Source organism: Calonectris borealis, chromosome 8 (assembly GCF_964195595.1).
Source record: "Calonectris borealis chromosome 8, bCalBor7.hap1.2, whole genome shotgun sequence".
In the NCBI taxonomy this organism is placed as follows: Eukaryota; Metazoa; Chordata; class Aves; order Procellariiformes; family Procellariidae; genus Calonectris; species Calonectris borealis.
Window position 1 is genome coordinate 22,763,967 of NC_134319.1, and position 18,841 is coordinate 22,782,807.

At 36.8% G+C, this 18,841-nt stretch overlaps 1 protein-coding gene across 2 annotated transcripts in view; it reads right to left on the reverse strand.

Annotated features, from left to right (window-relative positions):
* Window positions 1–3,226: 3,226 nt before the first annotated feature.
* COL11A1 (collagen type XI alpha 1 chain) overlaps window positions 3,227–18,841 on the reverse strand; it is a 165,482-nt gene continuing 149,867 nt past the window's right edge. For both annotated transcript variants that reach the window (XM_075156450.1, XM_075156448.1), the window contains 13 exons: window positions 18,157–18,210; window positions 17,623–17,730; window positions 17,485–17,538; window positions 12,805–12,858; window positions 11,777–11,884; window positions 11,152–11,205; window positions 11,027–11,062; window positions 10,864–10,917; window positions 9,783–10,032; window positions 7,433–7,545; window positions 6,545–6,613; window positions 5,644–5,877; window positions 3,227–3,902 (listed from right to left, as the gene is read on the reverse strand). In XM_075156450.1, the coding sequence (XP_075012551.1) occupies window positions 3,756–3,902; window positions 5,644–5,877; window positions 6,545–6,613; window positions 7,433–7,545; window positions 9,783–10,032; window positions 10,864–10,917; window positions 11,027–11,062; window positions 11,152–11,205; window positions 11,777–11,884; window positions 12,805–12,858; window positions 17,485–17,538; window positions 17,623–17,730; window positions 18,157–18,210 (1,335 nt within the window). In that variant the 3' untranslated portion in view covers window positions 3,227–3,755. The remainder of the gene's footprint in view (window positions 3,903–5,643; window positions 5,878–6,544; window positions 6,614–7,432; window positions 7,546–9,782; window positions 10,033–10,863; window positions 10,918–11,026; window positions 11,063–11,151; window positions 11,206–11,776; window positions 11,885–12,804; window positions 12,859–17,484; window positions 17,539–17,622; window positions 17,731–18,156; window positions 18,211–18,841) is intronic.

Sequence of the window (18,841 nt, forward strand, 5' to 3'; positions counted from 1 at the left end):
AAAAATGAGTGTGCTTGTAGTAGAAAATCAATTGCTGTTAAGGCATCTCCTACCAGTCATTAGCATGTGAAGCTTCATTTTAACATTAACAAAGCTGTTCCCAAGGGGAGGACTCTTAAGCAAATAACTGTGCTTATTTTTTGAAACGGTAGCTTTTTGTGTCACAAGGTGACTGTTGATGTTAGCCATAATGACTGCCCACTTAGACTGAAAAAAACCCCTTCGTTACATTTCATGAAGTCTTCCAAGAGATGTGCCAATCATGATGAATTGGTATTGTCCTATCCTGGATTAGAAAGAAGAAAGGAGAGAGAGAAGAAACTACACCTACACACACAGGACAGTTTATACCTCTATAGTTGTAGCTTGTCATTTAAATCTCTGTCGTATGTCCATGTTATTCTGGACAGAACATTGCCTCAATCTGTAATATTTGTTGGCTTGTGTTTGTTGTGTGCCTACTTACTCCATTTCCATGCAGCATGACAGCAACATCTGTATTTGCAGTGAAGAAACCGTACACCATCTCCAGTATGGCTTTTCTGTTTAGAGAGAGGCTCGAAGCAAACTTCCAAGAAAAACTGCCCAGTCTGCTCTGAGGTAGTGTGAAACCTCAAGATCACAGAACATCCAAGTTCAGTTCTGTCAGCTTCTAGAGGTAAATCCAGATGTTGTATAGCAATTTCAATCTTTTTGTGATTACACAAGTTTTTAATTTGTGGCATGAAAAATATTGATGCTTGTTTTCTTATGGGCTTGGTTGAGTATGGAATGTAGCTGGCATAGTTTTGGAATGGGTATTTCTTTTTTATAACAGTGTATGATGAATCTGAGGTTTTATGCTTTTATGGCTAGTAGGATTTGACTACAGAATCTGAAGTTTATTTCACAGAAAGACTAATGTGTGACTTTAGATGTGAAATTTTTCTGTTCTGAGGAGTGCTCTTTTTGGTGTGTTTTTTTTTTTTTAAGCACTGCTAATACGAGACTTCTGTTGAAGGAAAAACTAAATAGCATAATTTTTGTTTGAAGGCAAGGATATATAATGGCAATTTTTCCCCTTTAATCAGAAACTTTGAGAGAACAAGAACAGCACATTGAAACAGAGAATGGACAAAGAGGAGTTAAAATAACTAGCGGTGGTGTGTTGCTTTCATGACAAGGATAAATAGTAAGGTACCTGGCTAAGGCCTTAAGAAAGGCTAAAGAATAAACCTGATGAGTCCTTGCCTGAGAGGTGTAGAAGACTCAAGTTCGTTTCCTCCTTTGGGATGTTGTCAGCATGAACCTTGGCAAGATAGTTTGACTAATTCTGGAAAGACCTGTGTTCATTTGGTTTCTTGTATACACCATTGCACTCTTAGAAACACCATACTTTTGCAGCCTAATCCTGACTCTGCAAAATCACAGCCATCTCTAGTTTTTTACCCGAATCACCCTAAAGCACCTGACCCAGAAGTGGGTTTTTTTTCGATAGGGTTGAACAGCTCAGCACCTAACCTAACCTAGCCCACTTGAGCAGCAGAAAGTAGCTGCTCCTCTGCCAAACTTATTGGAGCTGCTTTCACAGCTATTGTGGACGTAACCAGAGTTCATAAAGAACAGTTAGCAGATTAAAAAAATCCTCCTCCTCCGTTTTGGAGGAGGCCCCAGGTGACATATGTCATGTATCTAGCTTGGACCCATCACCAGTTCTGGTTCCACTATCTAAAACAAGGTACTGGAAATTTTGTGTTCGAGTATTTTCTAGGTCTTGGTCTAGTTCTTGTCTTCCATTTCCCATCAATAAATAGGGTCATTTGCCTACCTTATGGGATCCTACAAGGATAAGCACGAGATTGTGAAGCACTCGGACATTACAGGTTGTAAGAGAGTGGCTGGGGAAAGAATATTGGGTTCCTATCTTGTATTTGATAGTATTATGTGGACTGCTGCAGCTACAAATCCATACAAACGAAATGTGAAATTATCAGCCTTGCTGCATACTGCCAATGGCCAGATCAGCATCTTTCCTATTAACACTTCCCTTTCCAGTGCTGCTGCCCAGTGCTTGCCAGGACGTGTAGTAAGATCACTTTTTTTTGAGTCTGGATGGTCTGGAAGCAGAGTGCAGTTACAGTAATAACAGTGGGTGAGTTTTGTACATTGAAAAAAGAGAATGACCAACCCAGGTAGACAAGACTTGATTTTATTAATAAAATTTGTATTTTCCTCTTTGAGGTGACAAACTTTGGTTCAAAAGTAAAAGAAAATATGAACAGCAAGAAGATGACTTTTGAAATCTCACTTTTACAGGTATAAACGTGCATAAGAAAATACCAGTTGGAAATGAGCCAGCAGAAACTAGTACTATTTAATTTAACAATTTATAAGAAATAGAAACAAACATTTCTTTTCAAGTCTTACATATATTATGAAAAATAATTACAAAAGGGTTTGTGTTGTAAAGCTAAAATGTAATTTCTACTTCCAACTACCTGAATAAAATGTTCAGAGGGAAGGCCAAACCAACTTTTTTTTGGTGAGATTTGAATAGCAAATTGTAACAGTTTGGGTCAAAGACAGCTCTGTAGGAAGCAGTCCCCTCGTATGTTGCTTAGCAACTATTTAGAATCACATGACCTAGACATATTGCATCCTTGGCCTTCAGGTGAAATAACAGGAAAAAGTAGTTCATATTAATGGGATGGGCAAATATTTTATAGGACCATTCTGTGGAACTTCTAGTATCGAGTTCAGGAAGCAAACATCCATCATTGCTTACACAAAAAATCTATGTAAACACTGCAAAAATCCATAAATAACTGTTTAGAATCCAGTTTTAATATTTATGCAGACCAAATAAGCACAATGGAAACGAATTCAGATGAGATTTAAAAAAAAAAAGAAAAGCTATATGACTAATTTATTTCACACAGATTTTTAACAGATCTCTTACACAGTAGTTGTTTTTTTTCTTACACGTTTTCCCCACCCAAAAATATAAACCTGTTTATTTTAGGTATATACATGCATCTTATGAAATTCTGGAATTAGAAAAGAAAAAGTCTGAGGTATAGCACCATGGAACACAGCATCTTTGAAGGTGCTTTCACTATTGAAATTCATCACCACAGAGTGATATCAGCAGAAAAGAGTTGTTTGAGTATGCTGCTCAAGATCTTCCAGTTTTGTCACCTTAAGTTTTGTTGGCGACTTCAAATAACAAAGCTCTTCAACAACAATATATACAAAGGGATTTTATTAATAATCAGAAATGGAGTTGGCTTCACTGGCAATTACAGCTTTACTTTTTCAGAATACATACACAGTATTGACAATTTAGTTTTGTGATTATAAAATAAGAGCCAGATTTAATTCAGAGACACATGCAAGTTTTGGAAATGGACAGAGAAATAACAGTATAGTACTGTACATAGAATAATTACAGTTTATTAAACACTTTCTTAACACCTCTTTGTTGTAATGGAAGGAGCACCATGTCATTCGTTTTTTTACAGCACCAAAGGAATCCAAAGGGGGGGTGTTCCTAAAGTGAGCCCTATGTTGTCTGTCTGTGCCACAGCATCTTTGCAAAATAAGTTTAAGTCATGTGATTCTGGCCCTACAAGGGCAACAATTACTTTCTAGATAAGACATACGTACACAGCAAGACATATTTTCTATGCCATCCTCATTCAAAACTTGCATGTGGCATGAAGTGGGTTGGTAGCACCAAAGTGCAACATTTTTGTTGATCTGATTTTGTCTTAAGCTTAACCAAGGAAGCAGACAGGACCGACCTCAAATCCAAACTTCTGGTTCTGATCACCAAAGTCATTGATCATCACATCAACTATAGGCACTTGGTCTATTTTGGGTGTGTTGATTTCGATCACCGTCTTTGCATAGCCCTTTCTTGACTGTTAAAAAAGAAGCAAAAAAACATGGTTATATATCAGAGCAGCAAGCATGTGCTGTAGATCTTCACAGGTTATCTCTGAAGTGTAGAATTTATAAATTATTGCCCCCTCATGCACAAGATACTACAAACTCTAAAATTTATGTTTTCTTAGGATTTTATTTTATGTGACATGGAATGTTTTTGATTTTAGAAAGAGATTGGCCCATAGCTTTTTGACTTACTAGAACAGGCCTACAAATGAAAAATTATCTAAGACATTTAATGTTTCTTAGAGAATTCTGAGTTCGCATCTATACTATTTAATAAATAATAACAATATTCTCATAGCAGTGTGCATGTCTTCCTTGTGAAGAAATCACTAATTAGTTCTGAAAGACAGAAGAAAGATCCACTTCTAAGAAGAAAGACTGTAACCGTCTCACAAAATATTACAGCAGTTGTTTGGACATGAAAGAAGGCAGTCTGACAGGACTGCCAACTGATGCACTTAGAAACCAGGTTTGAAGGCACACCCTTACTTCCTTATAAAGGCGCTCTCCTTCGTTAGGAGAGAGCTCTCTCCCTTTTCTAAATATCATCCCGCCAAGTCTTCATGTTAGTTATAGGACTGCACTTCGTTCAGATGGTTTGTTATATCTTGCTGAGACCCCTTTCAGCTATGCCAGGGTCTTGGAGTTTAGATGAGCATCCAAATTGGTAGGTCTAAGTGTTCTCAGTTTAGTGATGGGGTTGCACCCTAATCACTTCCAGCCCTCTCTGGAGTTCTACACTCACCCACTGTGGATAACAAAAGCAAAATAAATATACAGGACATACAGAAGGGCTGACATGATGCAGTTATGTATTAGAATCTCATTACTGAGGGGAGGAGATTCTGCATCTACCTGAGCTACATCTCTGTCTCAGAGCCAGGTATGTATCCTGGCACTTTTGGGTCTCTGATTCTCTATCACTGACTTCTCAGGAACTGCCTTCAAAATGCTCCCATATCAAAACCCAAAGTAATTAACGAGGCTTCAACTGTCACTTGCTCCTTTGATGTCTTTGTTTCAAAGTGTTCGGTGCAAATCATTCTGTTTCTGAAAAGAGGTAACAGTTGCTATGCCTACAAAGACCCTGCTGGAGAGGTAGTCAGAGAGCTGATGCATGTTTGGACAGCTCCAGGGATTTTAGCCGAGCTAAGAGAGGATTCTGAAAGGTACAATCCACAAACTTCGCCTGGCTTTGACTATCAAAAAATGAGGAAAGGAAATACAAAGTCACATATCAAACTATGCAATTAATTCACTATGTTTGGGTACATACGTATGGCTTAGTTCATACATGTTTTTACTGTTTTCACTAAGTATTCTGTCTACGTATGCCTTGATTTTGAGTATAAATATATTCTGCTGATGGGTTGCCTCCCCTGATTATGCTTTTTTGCTTCTGTTCTTCTCTTATTCTGTGCTCATACTAGCAGATAGTCTAGTTTCAGCACATTGGTGCTGACAGCCTGTATCCATGCCAGGTTTGTTCCATTTCTGTTGCTTGGCTTATGGTTTTTTTTTTGGTACCTGTATGAAAATTAAATAAGGGACTAGTGAACTGTAGCTAAAAATCTACTAAAAGGCAGTCTATTAAAAATAACGTGTTTAGAAAGCTTTTCTCAGAAGAAAGCTGTGAAAAAGTGAATTTGTTTGATTTCTACTTTAATTGACAGGTTGGTTTCGTAAAGACTCTTCTGAACCTCTACTTACTGCACAGCCGTCGTGAAGAGCTTTGATGTAAGGATTGTTGTCATAAGACATTTCTTCATCATTCGATCCTAAGAACCTTAGCGCTTTGTCGTAGCTGTCAGATGATGCATCATGCCAAGCTACGGACTGATGACAGTTGTAAGTGAAATTTTGTCTGGCAGAGGCACTCAGTAGTTTAAGGAATGTCATTTGGACCATATTAATGGAATTGCCTTCAACGTCCAAATAGGAAAGCTGGAAAATATAGGAAGTTACGTGGAATATTTACAAGTTAAATGAATATTTATCTATTTCCTTTGTTAAAATGCAAAAGAACCACATAACTGTCCTTAATAAAAAATCAACCAAGATATAACATTTTATGGTCTTCTAAAGTTCAATAAAGCTATGACTCAGTAAATAGATTTTCATGTTGTAGGAATATATTTAGGATGAGGAGCTACACATTTTACCTTCATTCTAATGGGGAAAACAGAATTACTCCTACCATATAGTGTAAAACAGCAGAATCTCTTTGGGAATTTGTTTTTAGTTAATTATAAAGTTATGTCAGCCTGCAGCCTCATCTTTGCACACTCAGTATATTTGCAGTTACCTAGAACGGGGCAGGGGATCTGTGCTCCAGCTGCTTTACTAAGGTTCAGTGGTGATGTGTGGTCTGCCAGAAGCCAGATCCTCACCATCATCTATGCATTGGGATCATTGTGGGACAATACAGAGTGGGCTCCTGCTGTTCAGTGGCAAGAGGCCGTATAAAGCTGCACTGATATTTAGGGAAAGAAGACTGGGGCTGAAAAGTCTTTTTATTAGCTAAATATTTATAAAATTCCTTGGGATCTGTTAATCACTGATAATATGTACTTGATTTGTGAATAACTGTTATGTTGCGGTGACAACTTACAAGTTTGCCTCGCTTAAATTCACTAAACCAAGATCCTGGATTCTCCTTTGGCCATGATGAAATTCTAACCTGTGTGGTAAAACAGCAGAGATAGAGTATTTAAAACATATGTTAACAGATATGAAGGTTTTACGTTACCTGAGACAAATTTCACGTCAGATAGTAAAGAATGGTTCTTCCTTCTGACAGCTGAGCCTCATTAAAGCTCTAAAATAGGATGTTTTTCTTGTATAGAATGCCTTCAAATTAGTGACTTTAAATGGAATCCAAGGTGATTGCTTATAAAGAGAGCTAGTTCTATTTAAGGGAGACTGTTGTCATCTGTTAAGATTCAGGTAAACTGCTGGTATAAATTGTTCCTGTGAAGAGTGTCTAAATTAAAGTTTTCACTGGTGTTGATGCTGGTAGATCTCTCTCATTTAGGCAAGCTTTTAGAAAGCCTTCCTCTACACCATATGCCCCATCAGAGGTAATTTATAACATGAGTGAGGACACTGTTAATACGTAGTGTTTTACATCTACTTTGCATAGGTATAAATGAATAGATATAAATGAACCTACAAGAGAAACACAGTAAGAGTTTAGCTTTTATGTGTCAAACGCTAGATTATGCACTTCAACTGGCTGCACAGCTATTTTGCATTCTGAAATGCAGTGAAAGGTTAGCAAGCAGGTGCATCAATTCCCTACCTAAGCTAAAGAGTGAAAATGCTGTTTGTTAACTCTATGTACCATTTTATCACTTCATTCAGATTTATGCAAATTTCAATGTAATCAGAAAGACAGATATATGAAAATGTGACAGTATAATTATCCTGTTTAGTTCAACATTGCAACAGCATAGTAGGATCTGTCTACAGCCAACTGAAAACACAGATTGGTACTTACTCCTTCAGATTTCTTATCTGGGTAGATGCAAGTTTCCCCACCTGCTGTGAAATTGCAGTATACTTTGAAGGAGTCTCCAGAACAGCCCTGGTTAGGATCAATCCAATATTCCCCTAAAACAAATGAGAAAATATTTGCCTTATATAGTAGAAATGGTATTTGAAGATCCAGGTTTTACTGCTACCTAATGGTCCTCCAAAGTTTGTAGCAAAGTTATTTTATCTGAATGATGAGAAAGCAACCCTTTCTTTTCTGCCTTGTGATTTTTTTGCTGTTATTGTTTATGAAAGATAACACCAGGATCAAAGTCTATTTTTATCTGCGTCCTTTTTAATTTTACTTCAAACCATGAATGTATTGCAGGATACTGCTGAGGTTTTGGAGGAACTGCAGAGACCTCAATCTAGAGGAAGAAGGACATTATGTGTGAAACACACATTGCAGGTCTCAACAATTTGGCCATTTCAGCTAGAAGGATAATTTGTGCCTGTGGTGATAGCACTCTCAAAAACAGAGCAGAGGCAGTCTTAGGCAGAAATAAGCTATGGCTTAGGTCAGAGGGCAAAATCTGGAGTCATTTGCATACCTATCTACATAACAAGGTGATCACCCAAGGCTTGGTGAGGTTGTAGCTGGCACAAGTACCTAAAGCTTCCATTGAGAGAGATATACCTGAAGCAAAGATGTTTTTTACTATGGGGTTATGAAGCTGCAACACTAGTGAAACTTCAGGCTGCTTTAGTTGATAAAAACACCTTAACTAATGCTTGGTTAGGTGACATAGTGGGAAAGACAGTTAAAACTGGCATGAGGCTTCCCATAGTTTCAGCAGTCCTACCAGACTGGCATGATTGAGAATTTAGGCCCTACAATGCTAGGGTGAATGAAGGCAGGGGATGAGAGAGAGCTGCAGTCAATCCAAGGTCCATTAAAAAGCAGCGCTTTTTAAAATCTGCCATTTTAATTATAATGATGATTTCTGTGATGTGGGTCCTTATCTCCAGCTAGTTTCACAGCAGGACAGCCAATGATTTTCTGACACTACTGTTCTAATCCAGTTTCAAGCAAATAGTGAAGGTTTTAAAGAGGCATGACAAATCCTTTCACCGGTTCTGTCTTCTGAATACAGCGCATAGACAAAGCATTTATGGTATTTTAAAATTCTATTGATTCAGGCTCTGTTTACTGAGAACAGTCTTTCCTACCTGTAAATCTTGTCCCTGGAAAATTCTGTATTTTAATGAATGCATTTACTTTTATTTTAACCAAAAAAAGATTACTTTGATATGAAGAAAGCGCCAAATAATAAGCAAATACTGGTAAATGAAGAAGGTGACTGTGTTCTATAAAAACCATTCATTATTGTAGAGGTACTGAATAGTAAAATACGTACTTTTCATATAGCACATACACTGCTTAACTACTCCTCAGGGCAACCATCTGTTTTTATCTAGCTAGAGTGAAAGCAGTAAAATATCATTAACTGTCAAAATCTATTCTTCCTCCCATTTAAAACCAGAAAAATATTGCTTTGAACTGGGAAAAATATCCATTGCAATCGAAAAAAATATGAAAGGATGAAAACTCTGTGAAGGCTGGCTTTCATTTAAACCTTTCCAGAGGGGTAAGCTTCGTTAGAAAAAAAGAAGAAAACAATGAAAAATAATTAAATCAAGATAGTTCTTCAGAACACAGTGTCTTGTTCATACTACTCTGCGTTTTATTAAGCTAGTACTTAGTAGCATTAAACAGTATCAGAGAAACTTGCATGTCTATTTGCTGAATGATATAGAACAGTGGTCATGCAGTAGAATAAATTACTGTTTCTAAGGGTAAAATAATAGTAAATTTTTTGAGAGTCATAATCAATACTAAATCTTATATAATACCAATGCTATTTTTTATTATTATGGTAAGCTGAAGTATACATCTACTAAAATAATTCTTGTTTCTTTTAAAAGAAGCTATTAGCTATCCCAGCATGCTGACATTTGTGATTTTACTTTCCATTGATCTAAATAGCATCAATCTTTCATCCCTCTCCTGTTTGGATAGTTCTGGAAATGCAAGGCCCACCTTTCAAAACAATAACTGTTTTTTTATTTAGCACTTTTAGAAGTTTTAAATCTAAAATCAGATTAGGTTATGTATTTAAAGAATTTTGTCTTTTACCAAGACAACATCTTTTACTTACATTTTATAAACTTTTATACCTGCAAAAATGGATTTAATGAGACTATTTATTGGGTAACTATATTAACCATCTACCATTAATTAATTATTCTGCCAAAGTATCTTAGCAGATCATAACTTCAGCCTCGTTTGTCTTTGTCATGCAATATTAACATACCATCTGGGAAGTCTGGGTGGCAGAGTTGCAAGTCTTTGCAAGTTCGGGCTGGGTTATTTTGAGTGCCCATTGGATACTTCATATGCTCAATGTCTTGCTTCAGTGAATTCAGTGAACCAAAGATCTCTTCCATGCCATCGGAATAATCCAGAATATTATCACCAGCATCAGATAACATGTAGTCAGGAGATCTTCTTGTCTTTTTGGGTGACTGGATTGGCAGCGGCTGGATTACCTCACCTGGAGGGCCCTGAGTGGAAAACAACATATATGGTTATCTTTTCTGTTTGTTTTTCAGCTGCATAAATACACAGAGGAAGACCACAGAATGTGACTTGGAGATGCTTTGAATAGGCTTTCTTCAAATTCTTTATTTCTTTATTTCACTTATTTTCTTCAGATTTATGCCTATGTGCTTTGATTTACTTGCAGAAAAAGATGATTGTAGAAGGCCAAACCATTGTTGTGCTCTAAACTCCGCCCACTACATTGCTGTTTGGGGAAGAGTGTGCTGCCCTCACATAAGTTAAGTGTGCTGAACTGACTTGCAATTGTCTCTTTATCCCTGGCAATTCCCTCAAGCACAGGCATAGCCTATGACAAATGAAAACGGTGGATGTTTCCTATGATAAAACTTTAAGATTCCACTTGGGGTCTATAAAGCAATATTTAATTTCAAGAAATTGAAACACTTCATTCAGATTTGGACTGTTTTCATTTTAGATTGTTACGATATGAAAAAGAAATAGTAGAAACAGAAGAGTATTAACAGGGGGAAACCAAAATCATTCCATTTCCTGCGCTTTAATATAAGACATTAAAAAATTATTGCGGGGGGGGGATTTATTTGTTTGTGGGGGTTTTTTTTGGTTTTTTTTTTTTAAGTTTCTAATGGCTTTTTCAGTGCAGACAATGTATTTCTGTGTCTGGTGGATCTGTGTTTCCTGAAAACTGAATTTTCAAACAATCATTAATACTTTCCTTATCTGCAAGTTCACAAATGGTGTTTTCTACTCGTGTCAAAATAGGATCATCGTGTCAGTGTAATGTGCATGCATGTTAAATAAGAGTTCTTACTTACTGGAGGACCAGGTGGACCGGGTAACCCACTGTCACCCTTTTGTCCAGCAGGACCCTATAAAGCAAAGAAAGAAATGCAGTGTTGACCGTGCTACACAATGTAAAAAAAAAACACACACAGAAGTTAAGTAAAAGAACCAAAAATATGGAGGAGAATTACTCACGCTGGATCCTTTGGAACCTTTTGGACCTTGGGGACCCTACGGGCAAGAACATATAAATATAGTTGGAGTATATGCCACACAACAGGGGAGTGTTTTGAACAGGAGGACTGGATGAAATTACTTACAGGTAAACCAGGAGGACCAGGGGGTCCGAGAGGACCAGCAGGACCAGAAATTCCCTAAGAAAGAAGAAGAGAATAAGTACAGAACTAAAGTATTCTACATACTGGACTGGATTAAAAAAATCCGTATCTATGAAAAAGGTAATCCTGCTAAGCGTCCAACCCTGACAAGTTTTGATTTAGGCCATTTGTTAGAGTCCAAAATAGTTTATACGTTTAAAATACTATCTGACAGCTTGAGTTGTTTACATTGCAGTACTTATAGTCACGACTGTGTTCCCCTTCAGTTTGTCTTGGAAACCTCACTTTTTACATAGTGCCTTAAAACATGGCTTAATAACTAGGAGAAAGGAAGTTAATAAACATGATGAGATTGGTGCTGCTAGTTTTATCTCGTCCCTAACTTAGGTGTATGTGTTTCCTTCATCTTCTGAAACACTCTATGATCTCGTTTTAAGCTGTTTAACGTCACTGTGTTTGTACAATGCCTAGGAAAGTTTTAACCTCTAGCAGGAGGCTCTGGGTGTTACGTGTTTATAGCAACTTTATGTCTCTCGAAAGAAAGACTGGAATACATACTCTTTGCTTGCACAGAACTTGAATGAAAACACAAGTATGTTTTACTCACTGCATCACCCTTGGCTCCAGGAGATCCCTGTGGGCCAGGAAGACCCCTATCACCCTTTTCACCCTGTTCTCCTGGAGGTCCAATCAGGCCAATCAAACCAGGATGACCCTAAACAAGATAGAAGAAAATATAGTTAAAACTCAATGTATATATTAAGTAAATGTGCTTTGCAAACACACAAATTGGAGCTTTCAAATGTCATCACTGTTGCTAGACAACAATTAACCTGAAAACAAATTATTCTGAAAGCATGTTCATTATTATTAGTTGGCCTTTAGACTTGGAGATTATTTGCAAGCTCTGACTGCTTATTCAGTGGAAGAGATCTAAGTGCAACATAGTCCTTACTGAAACTGATACAGCAATAACAACACCTGTGGGTACAAATTTCATACCAACTTTCACATTTAGATGCTATAAGCATATTACAGAGTTGCACATTTTTTCCCAAGTGTAATATAGCTGTATAAACAGCTGATCCAAGCACATAAAAAAACCCTGAAATTCACAAGATATAATCATATTTGTATCCCTTTCTCTATACAGTTTTTCTCTGATACACAAGCAATCAATAAATTGTAGGGACTGCATTAGAAAATACTATCCTGGATGTAGAAAATACTATCCTGGATGTCTCAATCCATTATTTCAAAAGAAAGTATTATAGCTGTTAAATATTTACATTTTGTTGTCTTAAAATAAAAATCTTGAATGCTTATTTCTACTTATTTTGTTTTTGTAGAACAGTTCTCTTTACATCAGTGTCTTTGGGATTTTCATTGCAAGGAAGAATCACCTGGTCAATTGATTACCACACAGGCAGTAATCTTTTTCTTTCTATGTATCTCCAGGATATCAGATGTGCCTTAAAACTTCATAACTCTCAAGGGTATGGGAAGCTGACTGATAGACACAGTAAGTTGTCTTGCTTTCTGATACAAAACCCCTAGTGTTTCTTCCTGCTAATTTTATACAGACTTTTAGACTGGATCAAAATTACAAAGGCACAAACAACGAATAAAGTATACCTTCTCTCCTTTGGAACCTGGGTCTCCTTTCAGGCCAGGCAAGCCAGGTGGACCCTAAATAAATCAGGGGAAGTAAGGTTAAAATAAGTTTTAACATACCGCACAGATCATGTTTTCTTGAAATATTATTAAAAGCAGTGTAAGTCAAAGTACAGAGTCATTCAGTGGTTGATGGTTGTAATTAATGGCATGTGATTTAGGGCCCAAGATAAAGTTGAAATGTATGTTTAAAAAGGCATAATGATGCCACTGTAGCGTTTAAATCACTCCATAATTAGAAATCTATAAAGGATTGTATGATTAGAAATCTATGAAGCAGAGGGTCAACTAAATTCTTAAACAGCACTGAAAGCATCCAGTGAAGCAAGTGATATTTAAAAAAATATTCAAATAACTTTTTGTTGATTAGCCTAATTTTGCTTGTGGTTACATTACATGCTTTCAGTTATTACTTCCACCTTAACTGTTGTACCTTATTTTAGTTGCTTGTTTTAGCCCTTTCTTTCATAAGACAGTGGAAAGTATCCTCTTAATTTATTTTCTCCCAGTTTACTACAGCTCAGTAAGATTTTTGCAGAATATAAATGCTTATAATGCCTATAATAACTGCTCCTCAATATTGTTTTCTTGGAGAACTACCTCATATTTTGTTTCAGCACTTGGGGTGTTGTCTTAGGATTATGGTTTCCTTGACTTGCCACCTGAAATTCCTTTATGACCATGAATAATACATTTAAATCTATATTTTCTAAATATTCAAGTCTTTTCTGCTCAACATTGCAAGCTTACTTAAGGTGATCTAGGTGTGCTAGCTCCACTGACATGTACAAGCTTTGTCACTTTTGTAAATGTGATTAGTTACAGAAATTACTTAGGTTTTGCAATACTAGTCTGGGCAATCCTAAATGCTTTTAGGAACTGCCTTAGTCTCTTTGGGCCTCCACTCCTCATTTGTTGGATAGGGATAATACCCCTACCTTATAGGGGTGTTAAACTGTTTTTAGGTACTTACATGGTTCATATCATATAAGCAACTTACAATTTTTAATTTGTATTTACAAGCCGTCCTTTCTGCAGCACAGTAAAGACAGATGTTACTTTATGAAACTGAATAAAAAATGCTTTTTATTCTAAGTTTTATTTGCAGTTGTCCCTAAACATTACTCCATGCAGCTAGATTTCTGTAAACAGAAATATGCTGGGGCAGGAGGCAGAGCTGTGAACAACCAACATAGGGTCAACAGAATCATTCTAGAAGCCCTTCCATATTTTTGGGGTGGGTGTGGGGAGGGGACAATCCAAAACACTCCTTTTTTTTCAGGTAGTTCCAATGTAAGCTGATGCTTAGAGAATCTATTGGAAAACTCCATTGCAGTCTTGCTACCTGGGAATCTACTGCGAAGGATAAACACATTCACATGGATAGGTCTTACTTTCTGCACACTTTCTTTCAAAAAACACTGAATAATCGTGTTATAACTTTACACAAGCTTCTTTTCCCTGACAGTGCTTTTTTTATCTTTATTGGGGTCATAAGAGCAATCCATTAAAGCTACTATTTTACCAATAGTCAAAAATATAGCCGGATAGATGGCACAGAAAAAGATTATATACGAAGCTTGTTAAAATCTTTTTTTTTTTTCTCCAGCTTTTTTTTTAATTATTTTAATCCTTATTTATAATTTTAGAAGAATTTTGAGTGATTTGAGAAATCTTCTGAGGTTCATAAGAATGGCAGTGCTGGTTTTGTGTAATTTGTACAGAATAAGGTGAAAAATTCAGGCCATGCAGTACATATGCAAGCAGAGAAAAGGCATTCATTTCTTAGAGGCTATTAATCTCACACTGAACATGTATGCATTAGGCGAAGAGCTGCTAGACTAAGTCAGTATCTCATCACTGCTAGTCTCCTGCTGGTAGGGGACATCTGTGAAGTTATGATATGGATAGCAGTAATAAGTGACCTTTTCAACCTGGCACAGATTCAAAAGTGCCATAACACTTCATGTACAAAATATTATTTCGTGCGTATCCTTTCCATCTTTACTTCAGGATATCATTAGATGCAAAAGTCTAGGCAAATACATAATTCATGAATGAAATTTTTAAGCTTTTGGAATACAGAATCAGACATTTTCACCTGCAGTGTGTTGTGCTCTACTGCAAATCTGATTTCATATTCTTCTCCTGATAGCAATCTACTGCGGAGGGAGGGAGGGTAAGGAGGGAGACCTAACCTCAGCAACTTTTACATATAAACTTTACTTTCTTGAAATACAAAATAAAGTTTAAGTTACAGCAATACTGCAGGTTCTTGTTGGGCTGACAGGAAGCCTGTGCATTTGGGAGTATATAGTTCATTAATACACTCAGCTTCAGATTTGAATTATTTGAGCTCTCAAATGTTGGAAGAGAGATCTTTTGATGATGTATTTGGAGGCTTCTGGTGACTGACATGTGAGAAAGGGATGCTTATTATGGCTGAATAATTGTTCATTGGCTTTTAGATTTCGTCACGGAATTGTAACTGAGGAGATCACTTTTCAGTTCCCTGATTTGTCCCCCATGCATTTTATTTGTAAATTGGGCACATCATTTAAAAACTATGGTGGTGATCCCATCATAAGCTCATTGGAGAGGAGGTTTTTACAATGGGCTTCGCACAGGGGAGTCCTTTTCCTTGCAGCTTCTAATTCGTTGGTCCCAACCTCTGACTTACAAGCAATATGTTATCCATGAGACTTTAGACAAAATTAGAATGTTAAAATGAAGGGCAACAAAGAGCTGTAATGAGCACATTATTTGCTATTTATTGTTTTCTAATGGACAGAGAAAAAAGAAATCATGTAGGTGCCATTGTAATACCATCTATAATTATATACACAGAAGTGATCGATAGATACACCTATGCACCAGATCACTGTTCATGGGAGGGAAAAAAAAAAAAAAGAAAAAAATCTTTCTAGTGTGTGGGGCGTAAAAATATATGTTCTGAAACTCTTTGCTTATAGGTTAAGAAGTTCTGTGTTTGGAACTTTTTTGGAAATGCAAATAGTTATCCAAATACTTTCACCCATGAAAGTGTTTTAGTCAATGAAAGAAAAGGCAATTGCTCATGTTCACATGTGCACATGAACATGAAAGATTGGTTTAGGGTAAAAGTCTTAATTTATGCAGCATTTCAGTTTAAATTCCCCATTTTTTCCACTTTCATTTTTATATACTGCAGAAGTCTGATACGGGAATTTTATAGCTGATGTTCAGACCCTGAGTTCTCACTGGGGAGGCAGGAATGCTCTTTGGAAAGATTTTGAGTTCATGTATATAGCTTAAGCGCAAAAACTTTCAGTATTAGGGCTACCCAAGGACCTGTATCCTTTGTATCCTCTAAATCTGTATAGGAAAAGGAACAGAGGATTTCCTTCCTACCCTTCCTACTCACAGCCTTCCTTTTCCCCTTGAAGAACCGCATCATTTCTGAAGGATAGCTCCTTGTTGTCCTATTCTCCTAAAGTAACCTGCTTTTATATATTGGCATAGTTATTCTTCTGGCCAAAATAACCGAGTGGATTTTACTTAGGATGTGATAACACTGCTTGCAAACTGTAAAATGCCTTGAGACTGTAACACTTGTTTATTTTTTTTCCACCAAACTGTAACAGTCCATGTTCTGTTTCGAAGCTTTTTATTCCCAATGTGTCACTCAGCTGTGATAATAGAGTGGAACTCTACTTCAGTGAGTTTGGAGAGCAAGGGATATGAGATCTTTCCACTAAATTGGATCACCTTTGCTTGACATGTGAAGAATTAACCTGCTGGCCATATAGTTTAGATTTGAATTTCTGCACATAATGCTGAATAAGAACACCAATATTGTGCAATTTGTGCTCACAGTGTTGTTTTTTCAGCTTGTTAGAAAAAATGCACTAAAATAACAAGTGTAAATAGAAGCAATGATATAATTTGATAATATGTCATCTATACGGTTCCCTTGCTTTAATCATATTATTAACGCAGAGCAGAACTGTAGTATGCCTTAGATGCCCTAGAAACTAGGAGCTTGGTTCATTCAGACCCTTTTAAACACTTCGGTCATGGATTATATTTCCTGGGAATGCCCCAGTGAACAACAGACATGATGCTGCTCTTCATTTTTATAAAACTAGCTTTTTTTCTTCTTTGGTAGAAGTCCCCTTTTGGCCCTACTTCTGATTTATTTTTTCTTTCTCTAAGGAATAGATCTGATCTAAACTTTTACCCTATGAATAATGTTTTCCTAAACTAGCAGTCATTAAAATCAATGGATGTACAAAATTTACCACTGCTAAGGAAACAAAATGGTTTAAGATATTAAGCTTTGCTGATGTAGGGACGGAAGTAGATTTTTTGATTGCAAGCTTCATTCATTTTATTTTTATTTTTAATTCTATTCAGGGGATTTCAAGAATTTGGTTTTACACTACCTTATTCCACTTTTTACTGAGTACAGCAGTTCAGCACAGCTGCCTACTAAAGTAAAATGAAGGCAGTCGTGTATCAGATTTTACCAGCATAGAAAAATAGTGACTTTGTGCTAAGAACTGACTTGTACAATCATTTTTCTGTAAATGCACAGACACATTAATGGTATATTTTAAAGGGTGCTTTTTCTGTTTTGGCACTGAAAGGAAGGGTACTCACCAGAGGCCCAGGAGGGCCATCCTGACCTGGCGCTCCAGGTAGACCTTGTTCTCCCTAGAAAAAACATAAAGTTTGCTTTACCAGAGGATATCAAGAAATGCAACATTTAAAATATTATTATATGCTCTGCTTACTTACCACTGGGCCAGGAATGCCCCGGAGACCCTCTGGGCCAGGTTTTCCTGCAGGTCCCTGTGGACCAACTGGACCTGTTTTTCCAGGAGCCCCTTCTGCACCAGGTTCACCCTAGAAAGAACATAAGCAACAGGTCAAAGAGGCAGAGCTGACTAAGCTTGGCACTGTATGATACGCAAGCTGCAAAGTGAGAGCAGAGTTTCCCCACTCCATTTTTTAAAAGCTACTCTAAAACAGTGTTCTGCGCAGGATGGTTTTCTGAACAAAATTTTGATAGCTTCATATAAAGATGCGGTGTCAACAAAGCATGCTCATCTTCCTTTTCCGCAGGGGTGAGCTAAGTTGGGCCTGCACCGGTGAGAGTCCACCATGTACTCCGTTATGTATTGCTACTAATTCTGGGTCTGAATTTGGATTTTACAGTTTACCTATTATTACTTTGATAAGTTTCACACACAGTGCATGATAAGCAATTTACTTTTCATTTATATATAGTTTACATTTCCATGCTCCTGAAAAAAATCTGGAACGTATTACCTTTGCACCTTTTTCACCTTGTCTGCCTTCAGCACCAGTTGCTCCAGGAGGTCCCTGTAAAAGATGGAGACTGAGCTCATAATCTCAGTCTTCTAAAATATTACCAGTGAAAAAAATTCTGAGTGTGTAATTTCCACTGTATTAATAATTAGTAAATGCTAACAAAAGGACGTTACATTTCTTTCTTGACATTTTATTCACAGGATAAAAATCCCAATCTGTCATATCAGCTTTTTCCCTTTATAAAATTTTCTGGGATTTTAGAATATCTAAAAGAATATATAACACCTCTGATATGATGAGGTTAAAAACAAATAAATAGCTTGGAAAAAATCAAAACAGGATATAAAAGTAAAAGGAAAAGAACAATAATAATTTATATATACAATAACAGTTTGAAACTTGCTTTGCATTGGCTTCTATCTATTCACTGTAGTTTATCCACTGATTCCAAAAGGGCCTGTCGTTCTACAGTGCACAGAATGGCATATACTTCTTTATTCTCTAAGTCAGGGATAGGCTCTGTAAGCCTTTTGATTACATTTGGACAGCCAAAAATCGATACATGACTTAATATTATCCAGTAAATATGAAAGGAAAAAAAAAAATCACGACTAGAGGTTGTAAGAAATGAAATAATGACACTGACTACAAATAGCTCTTGGTACCGGGTTTCCTGCTATTG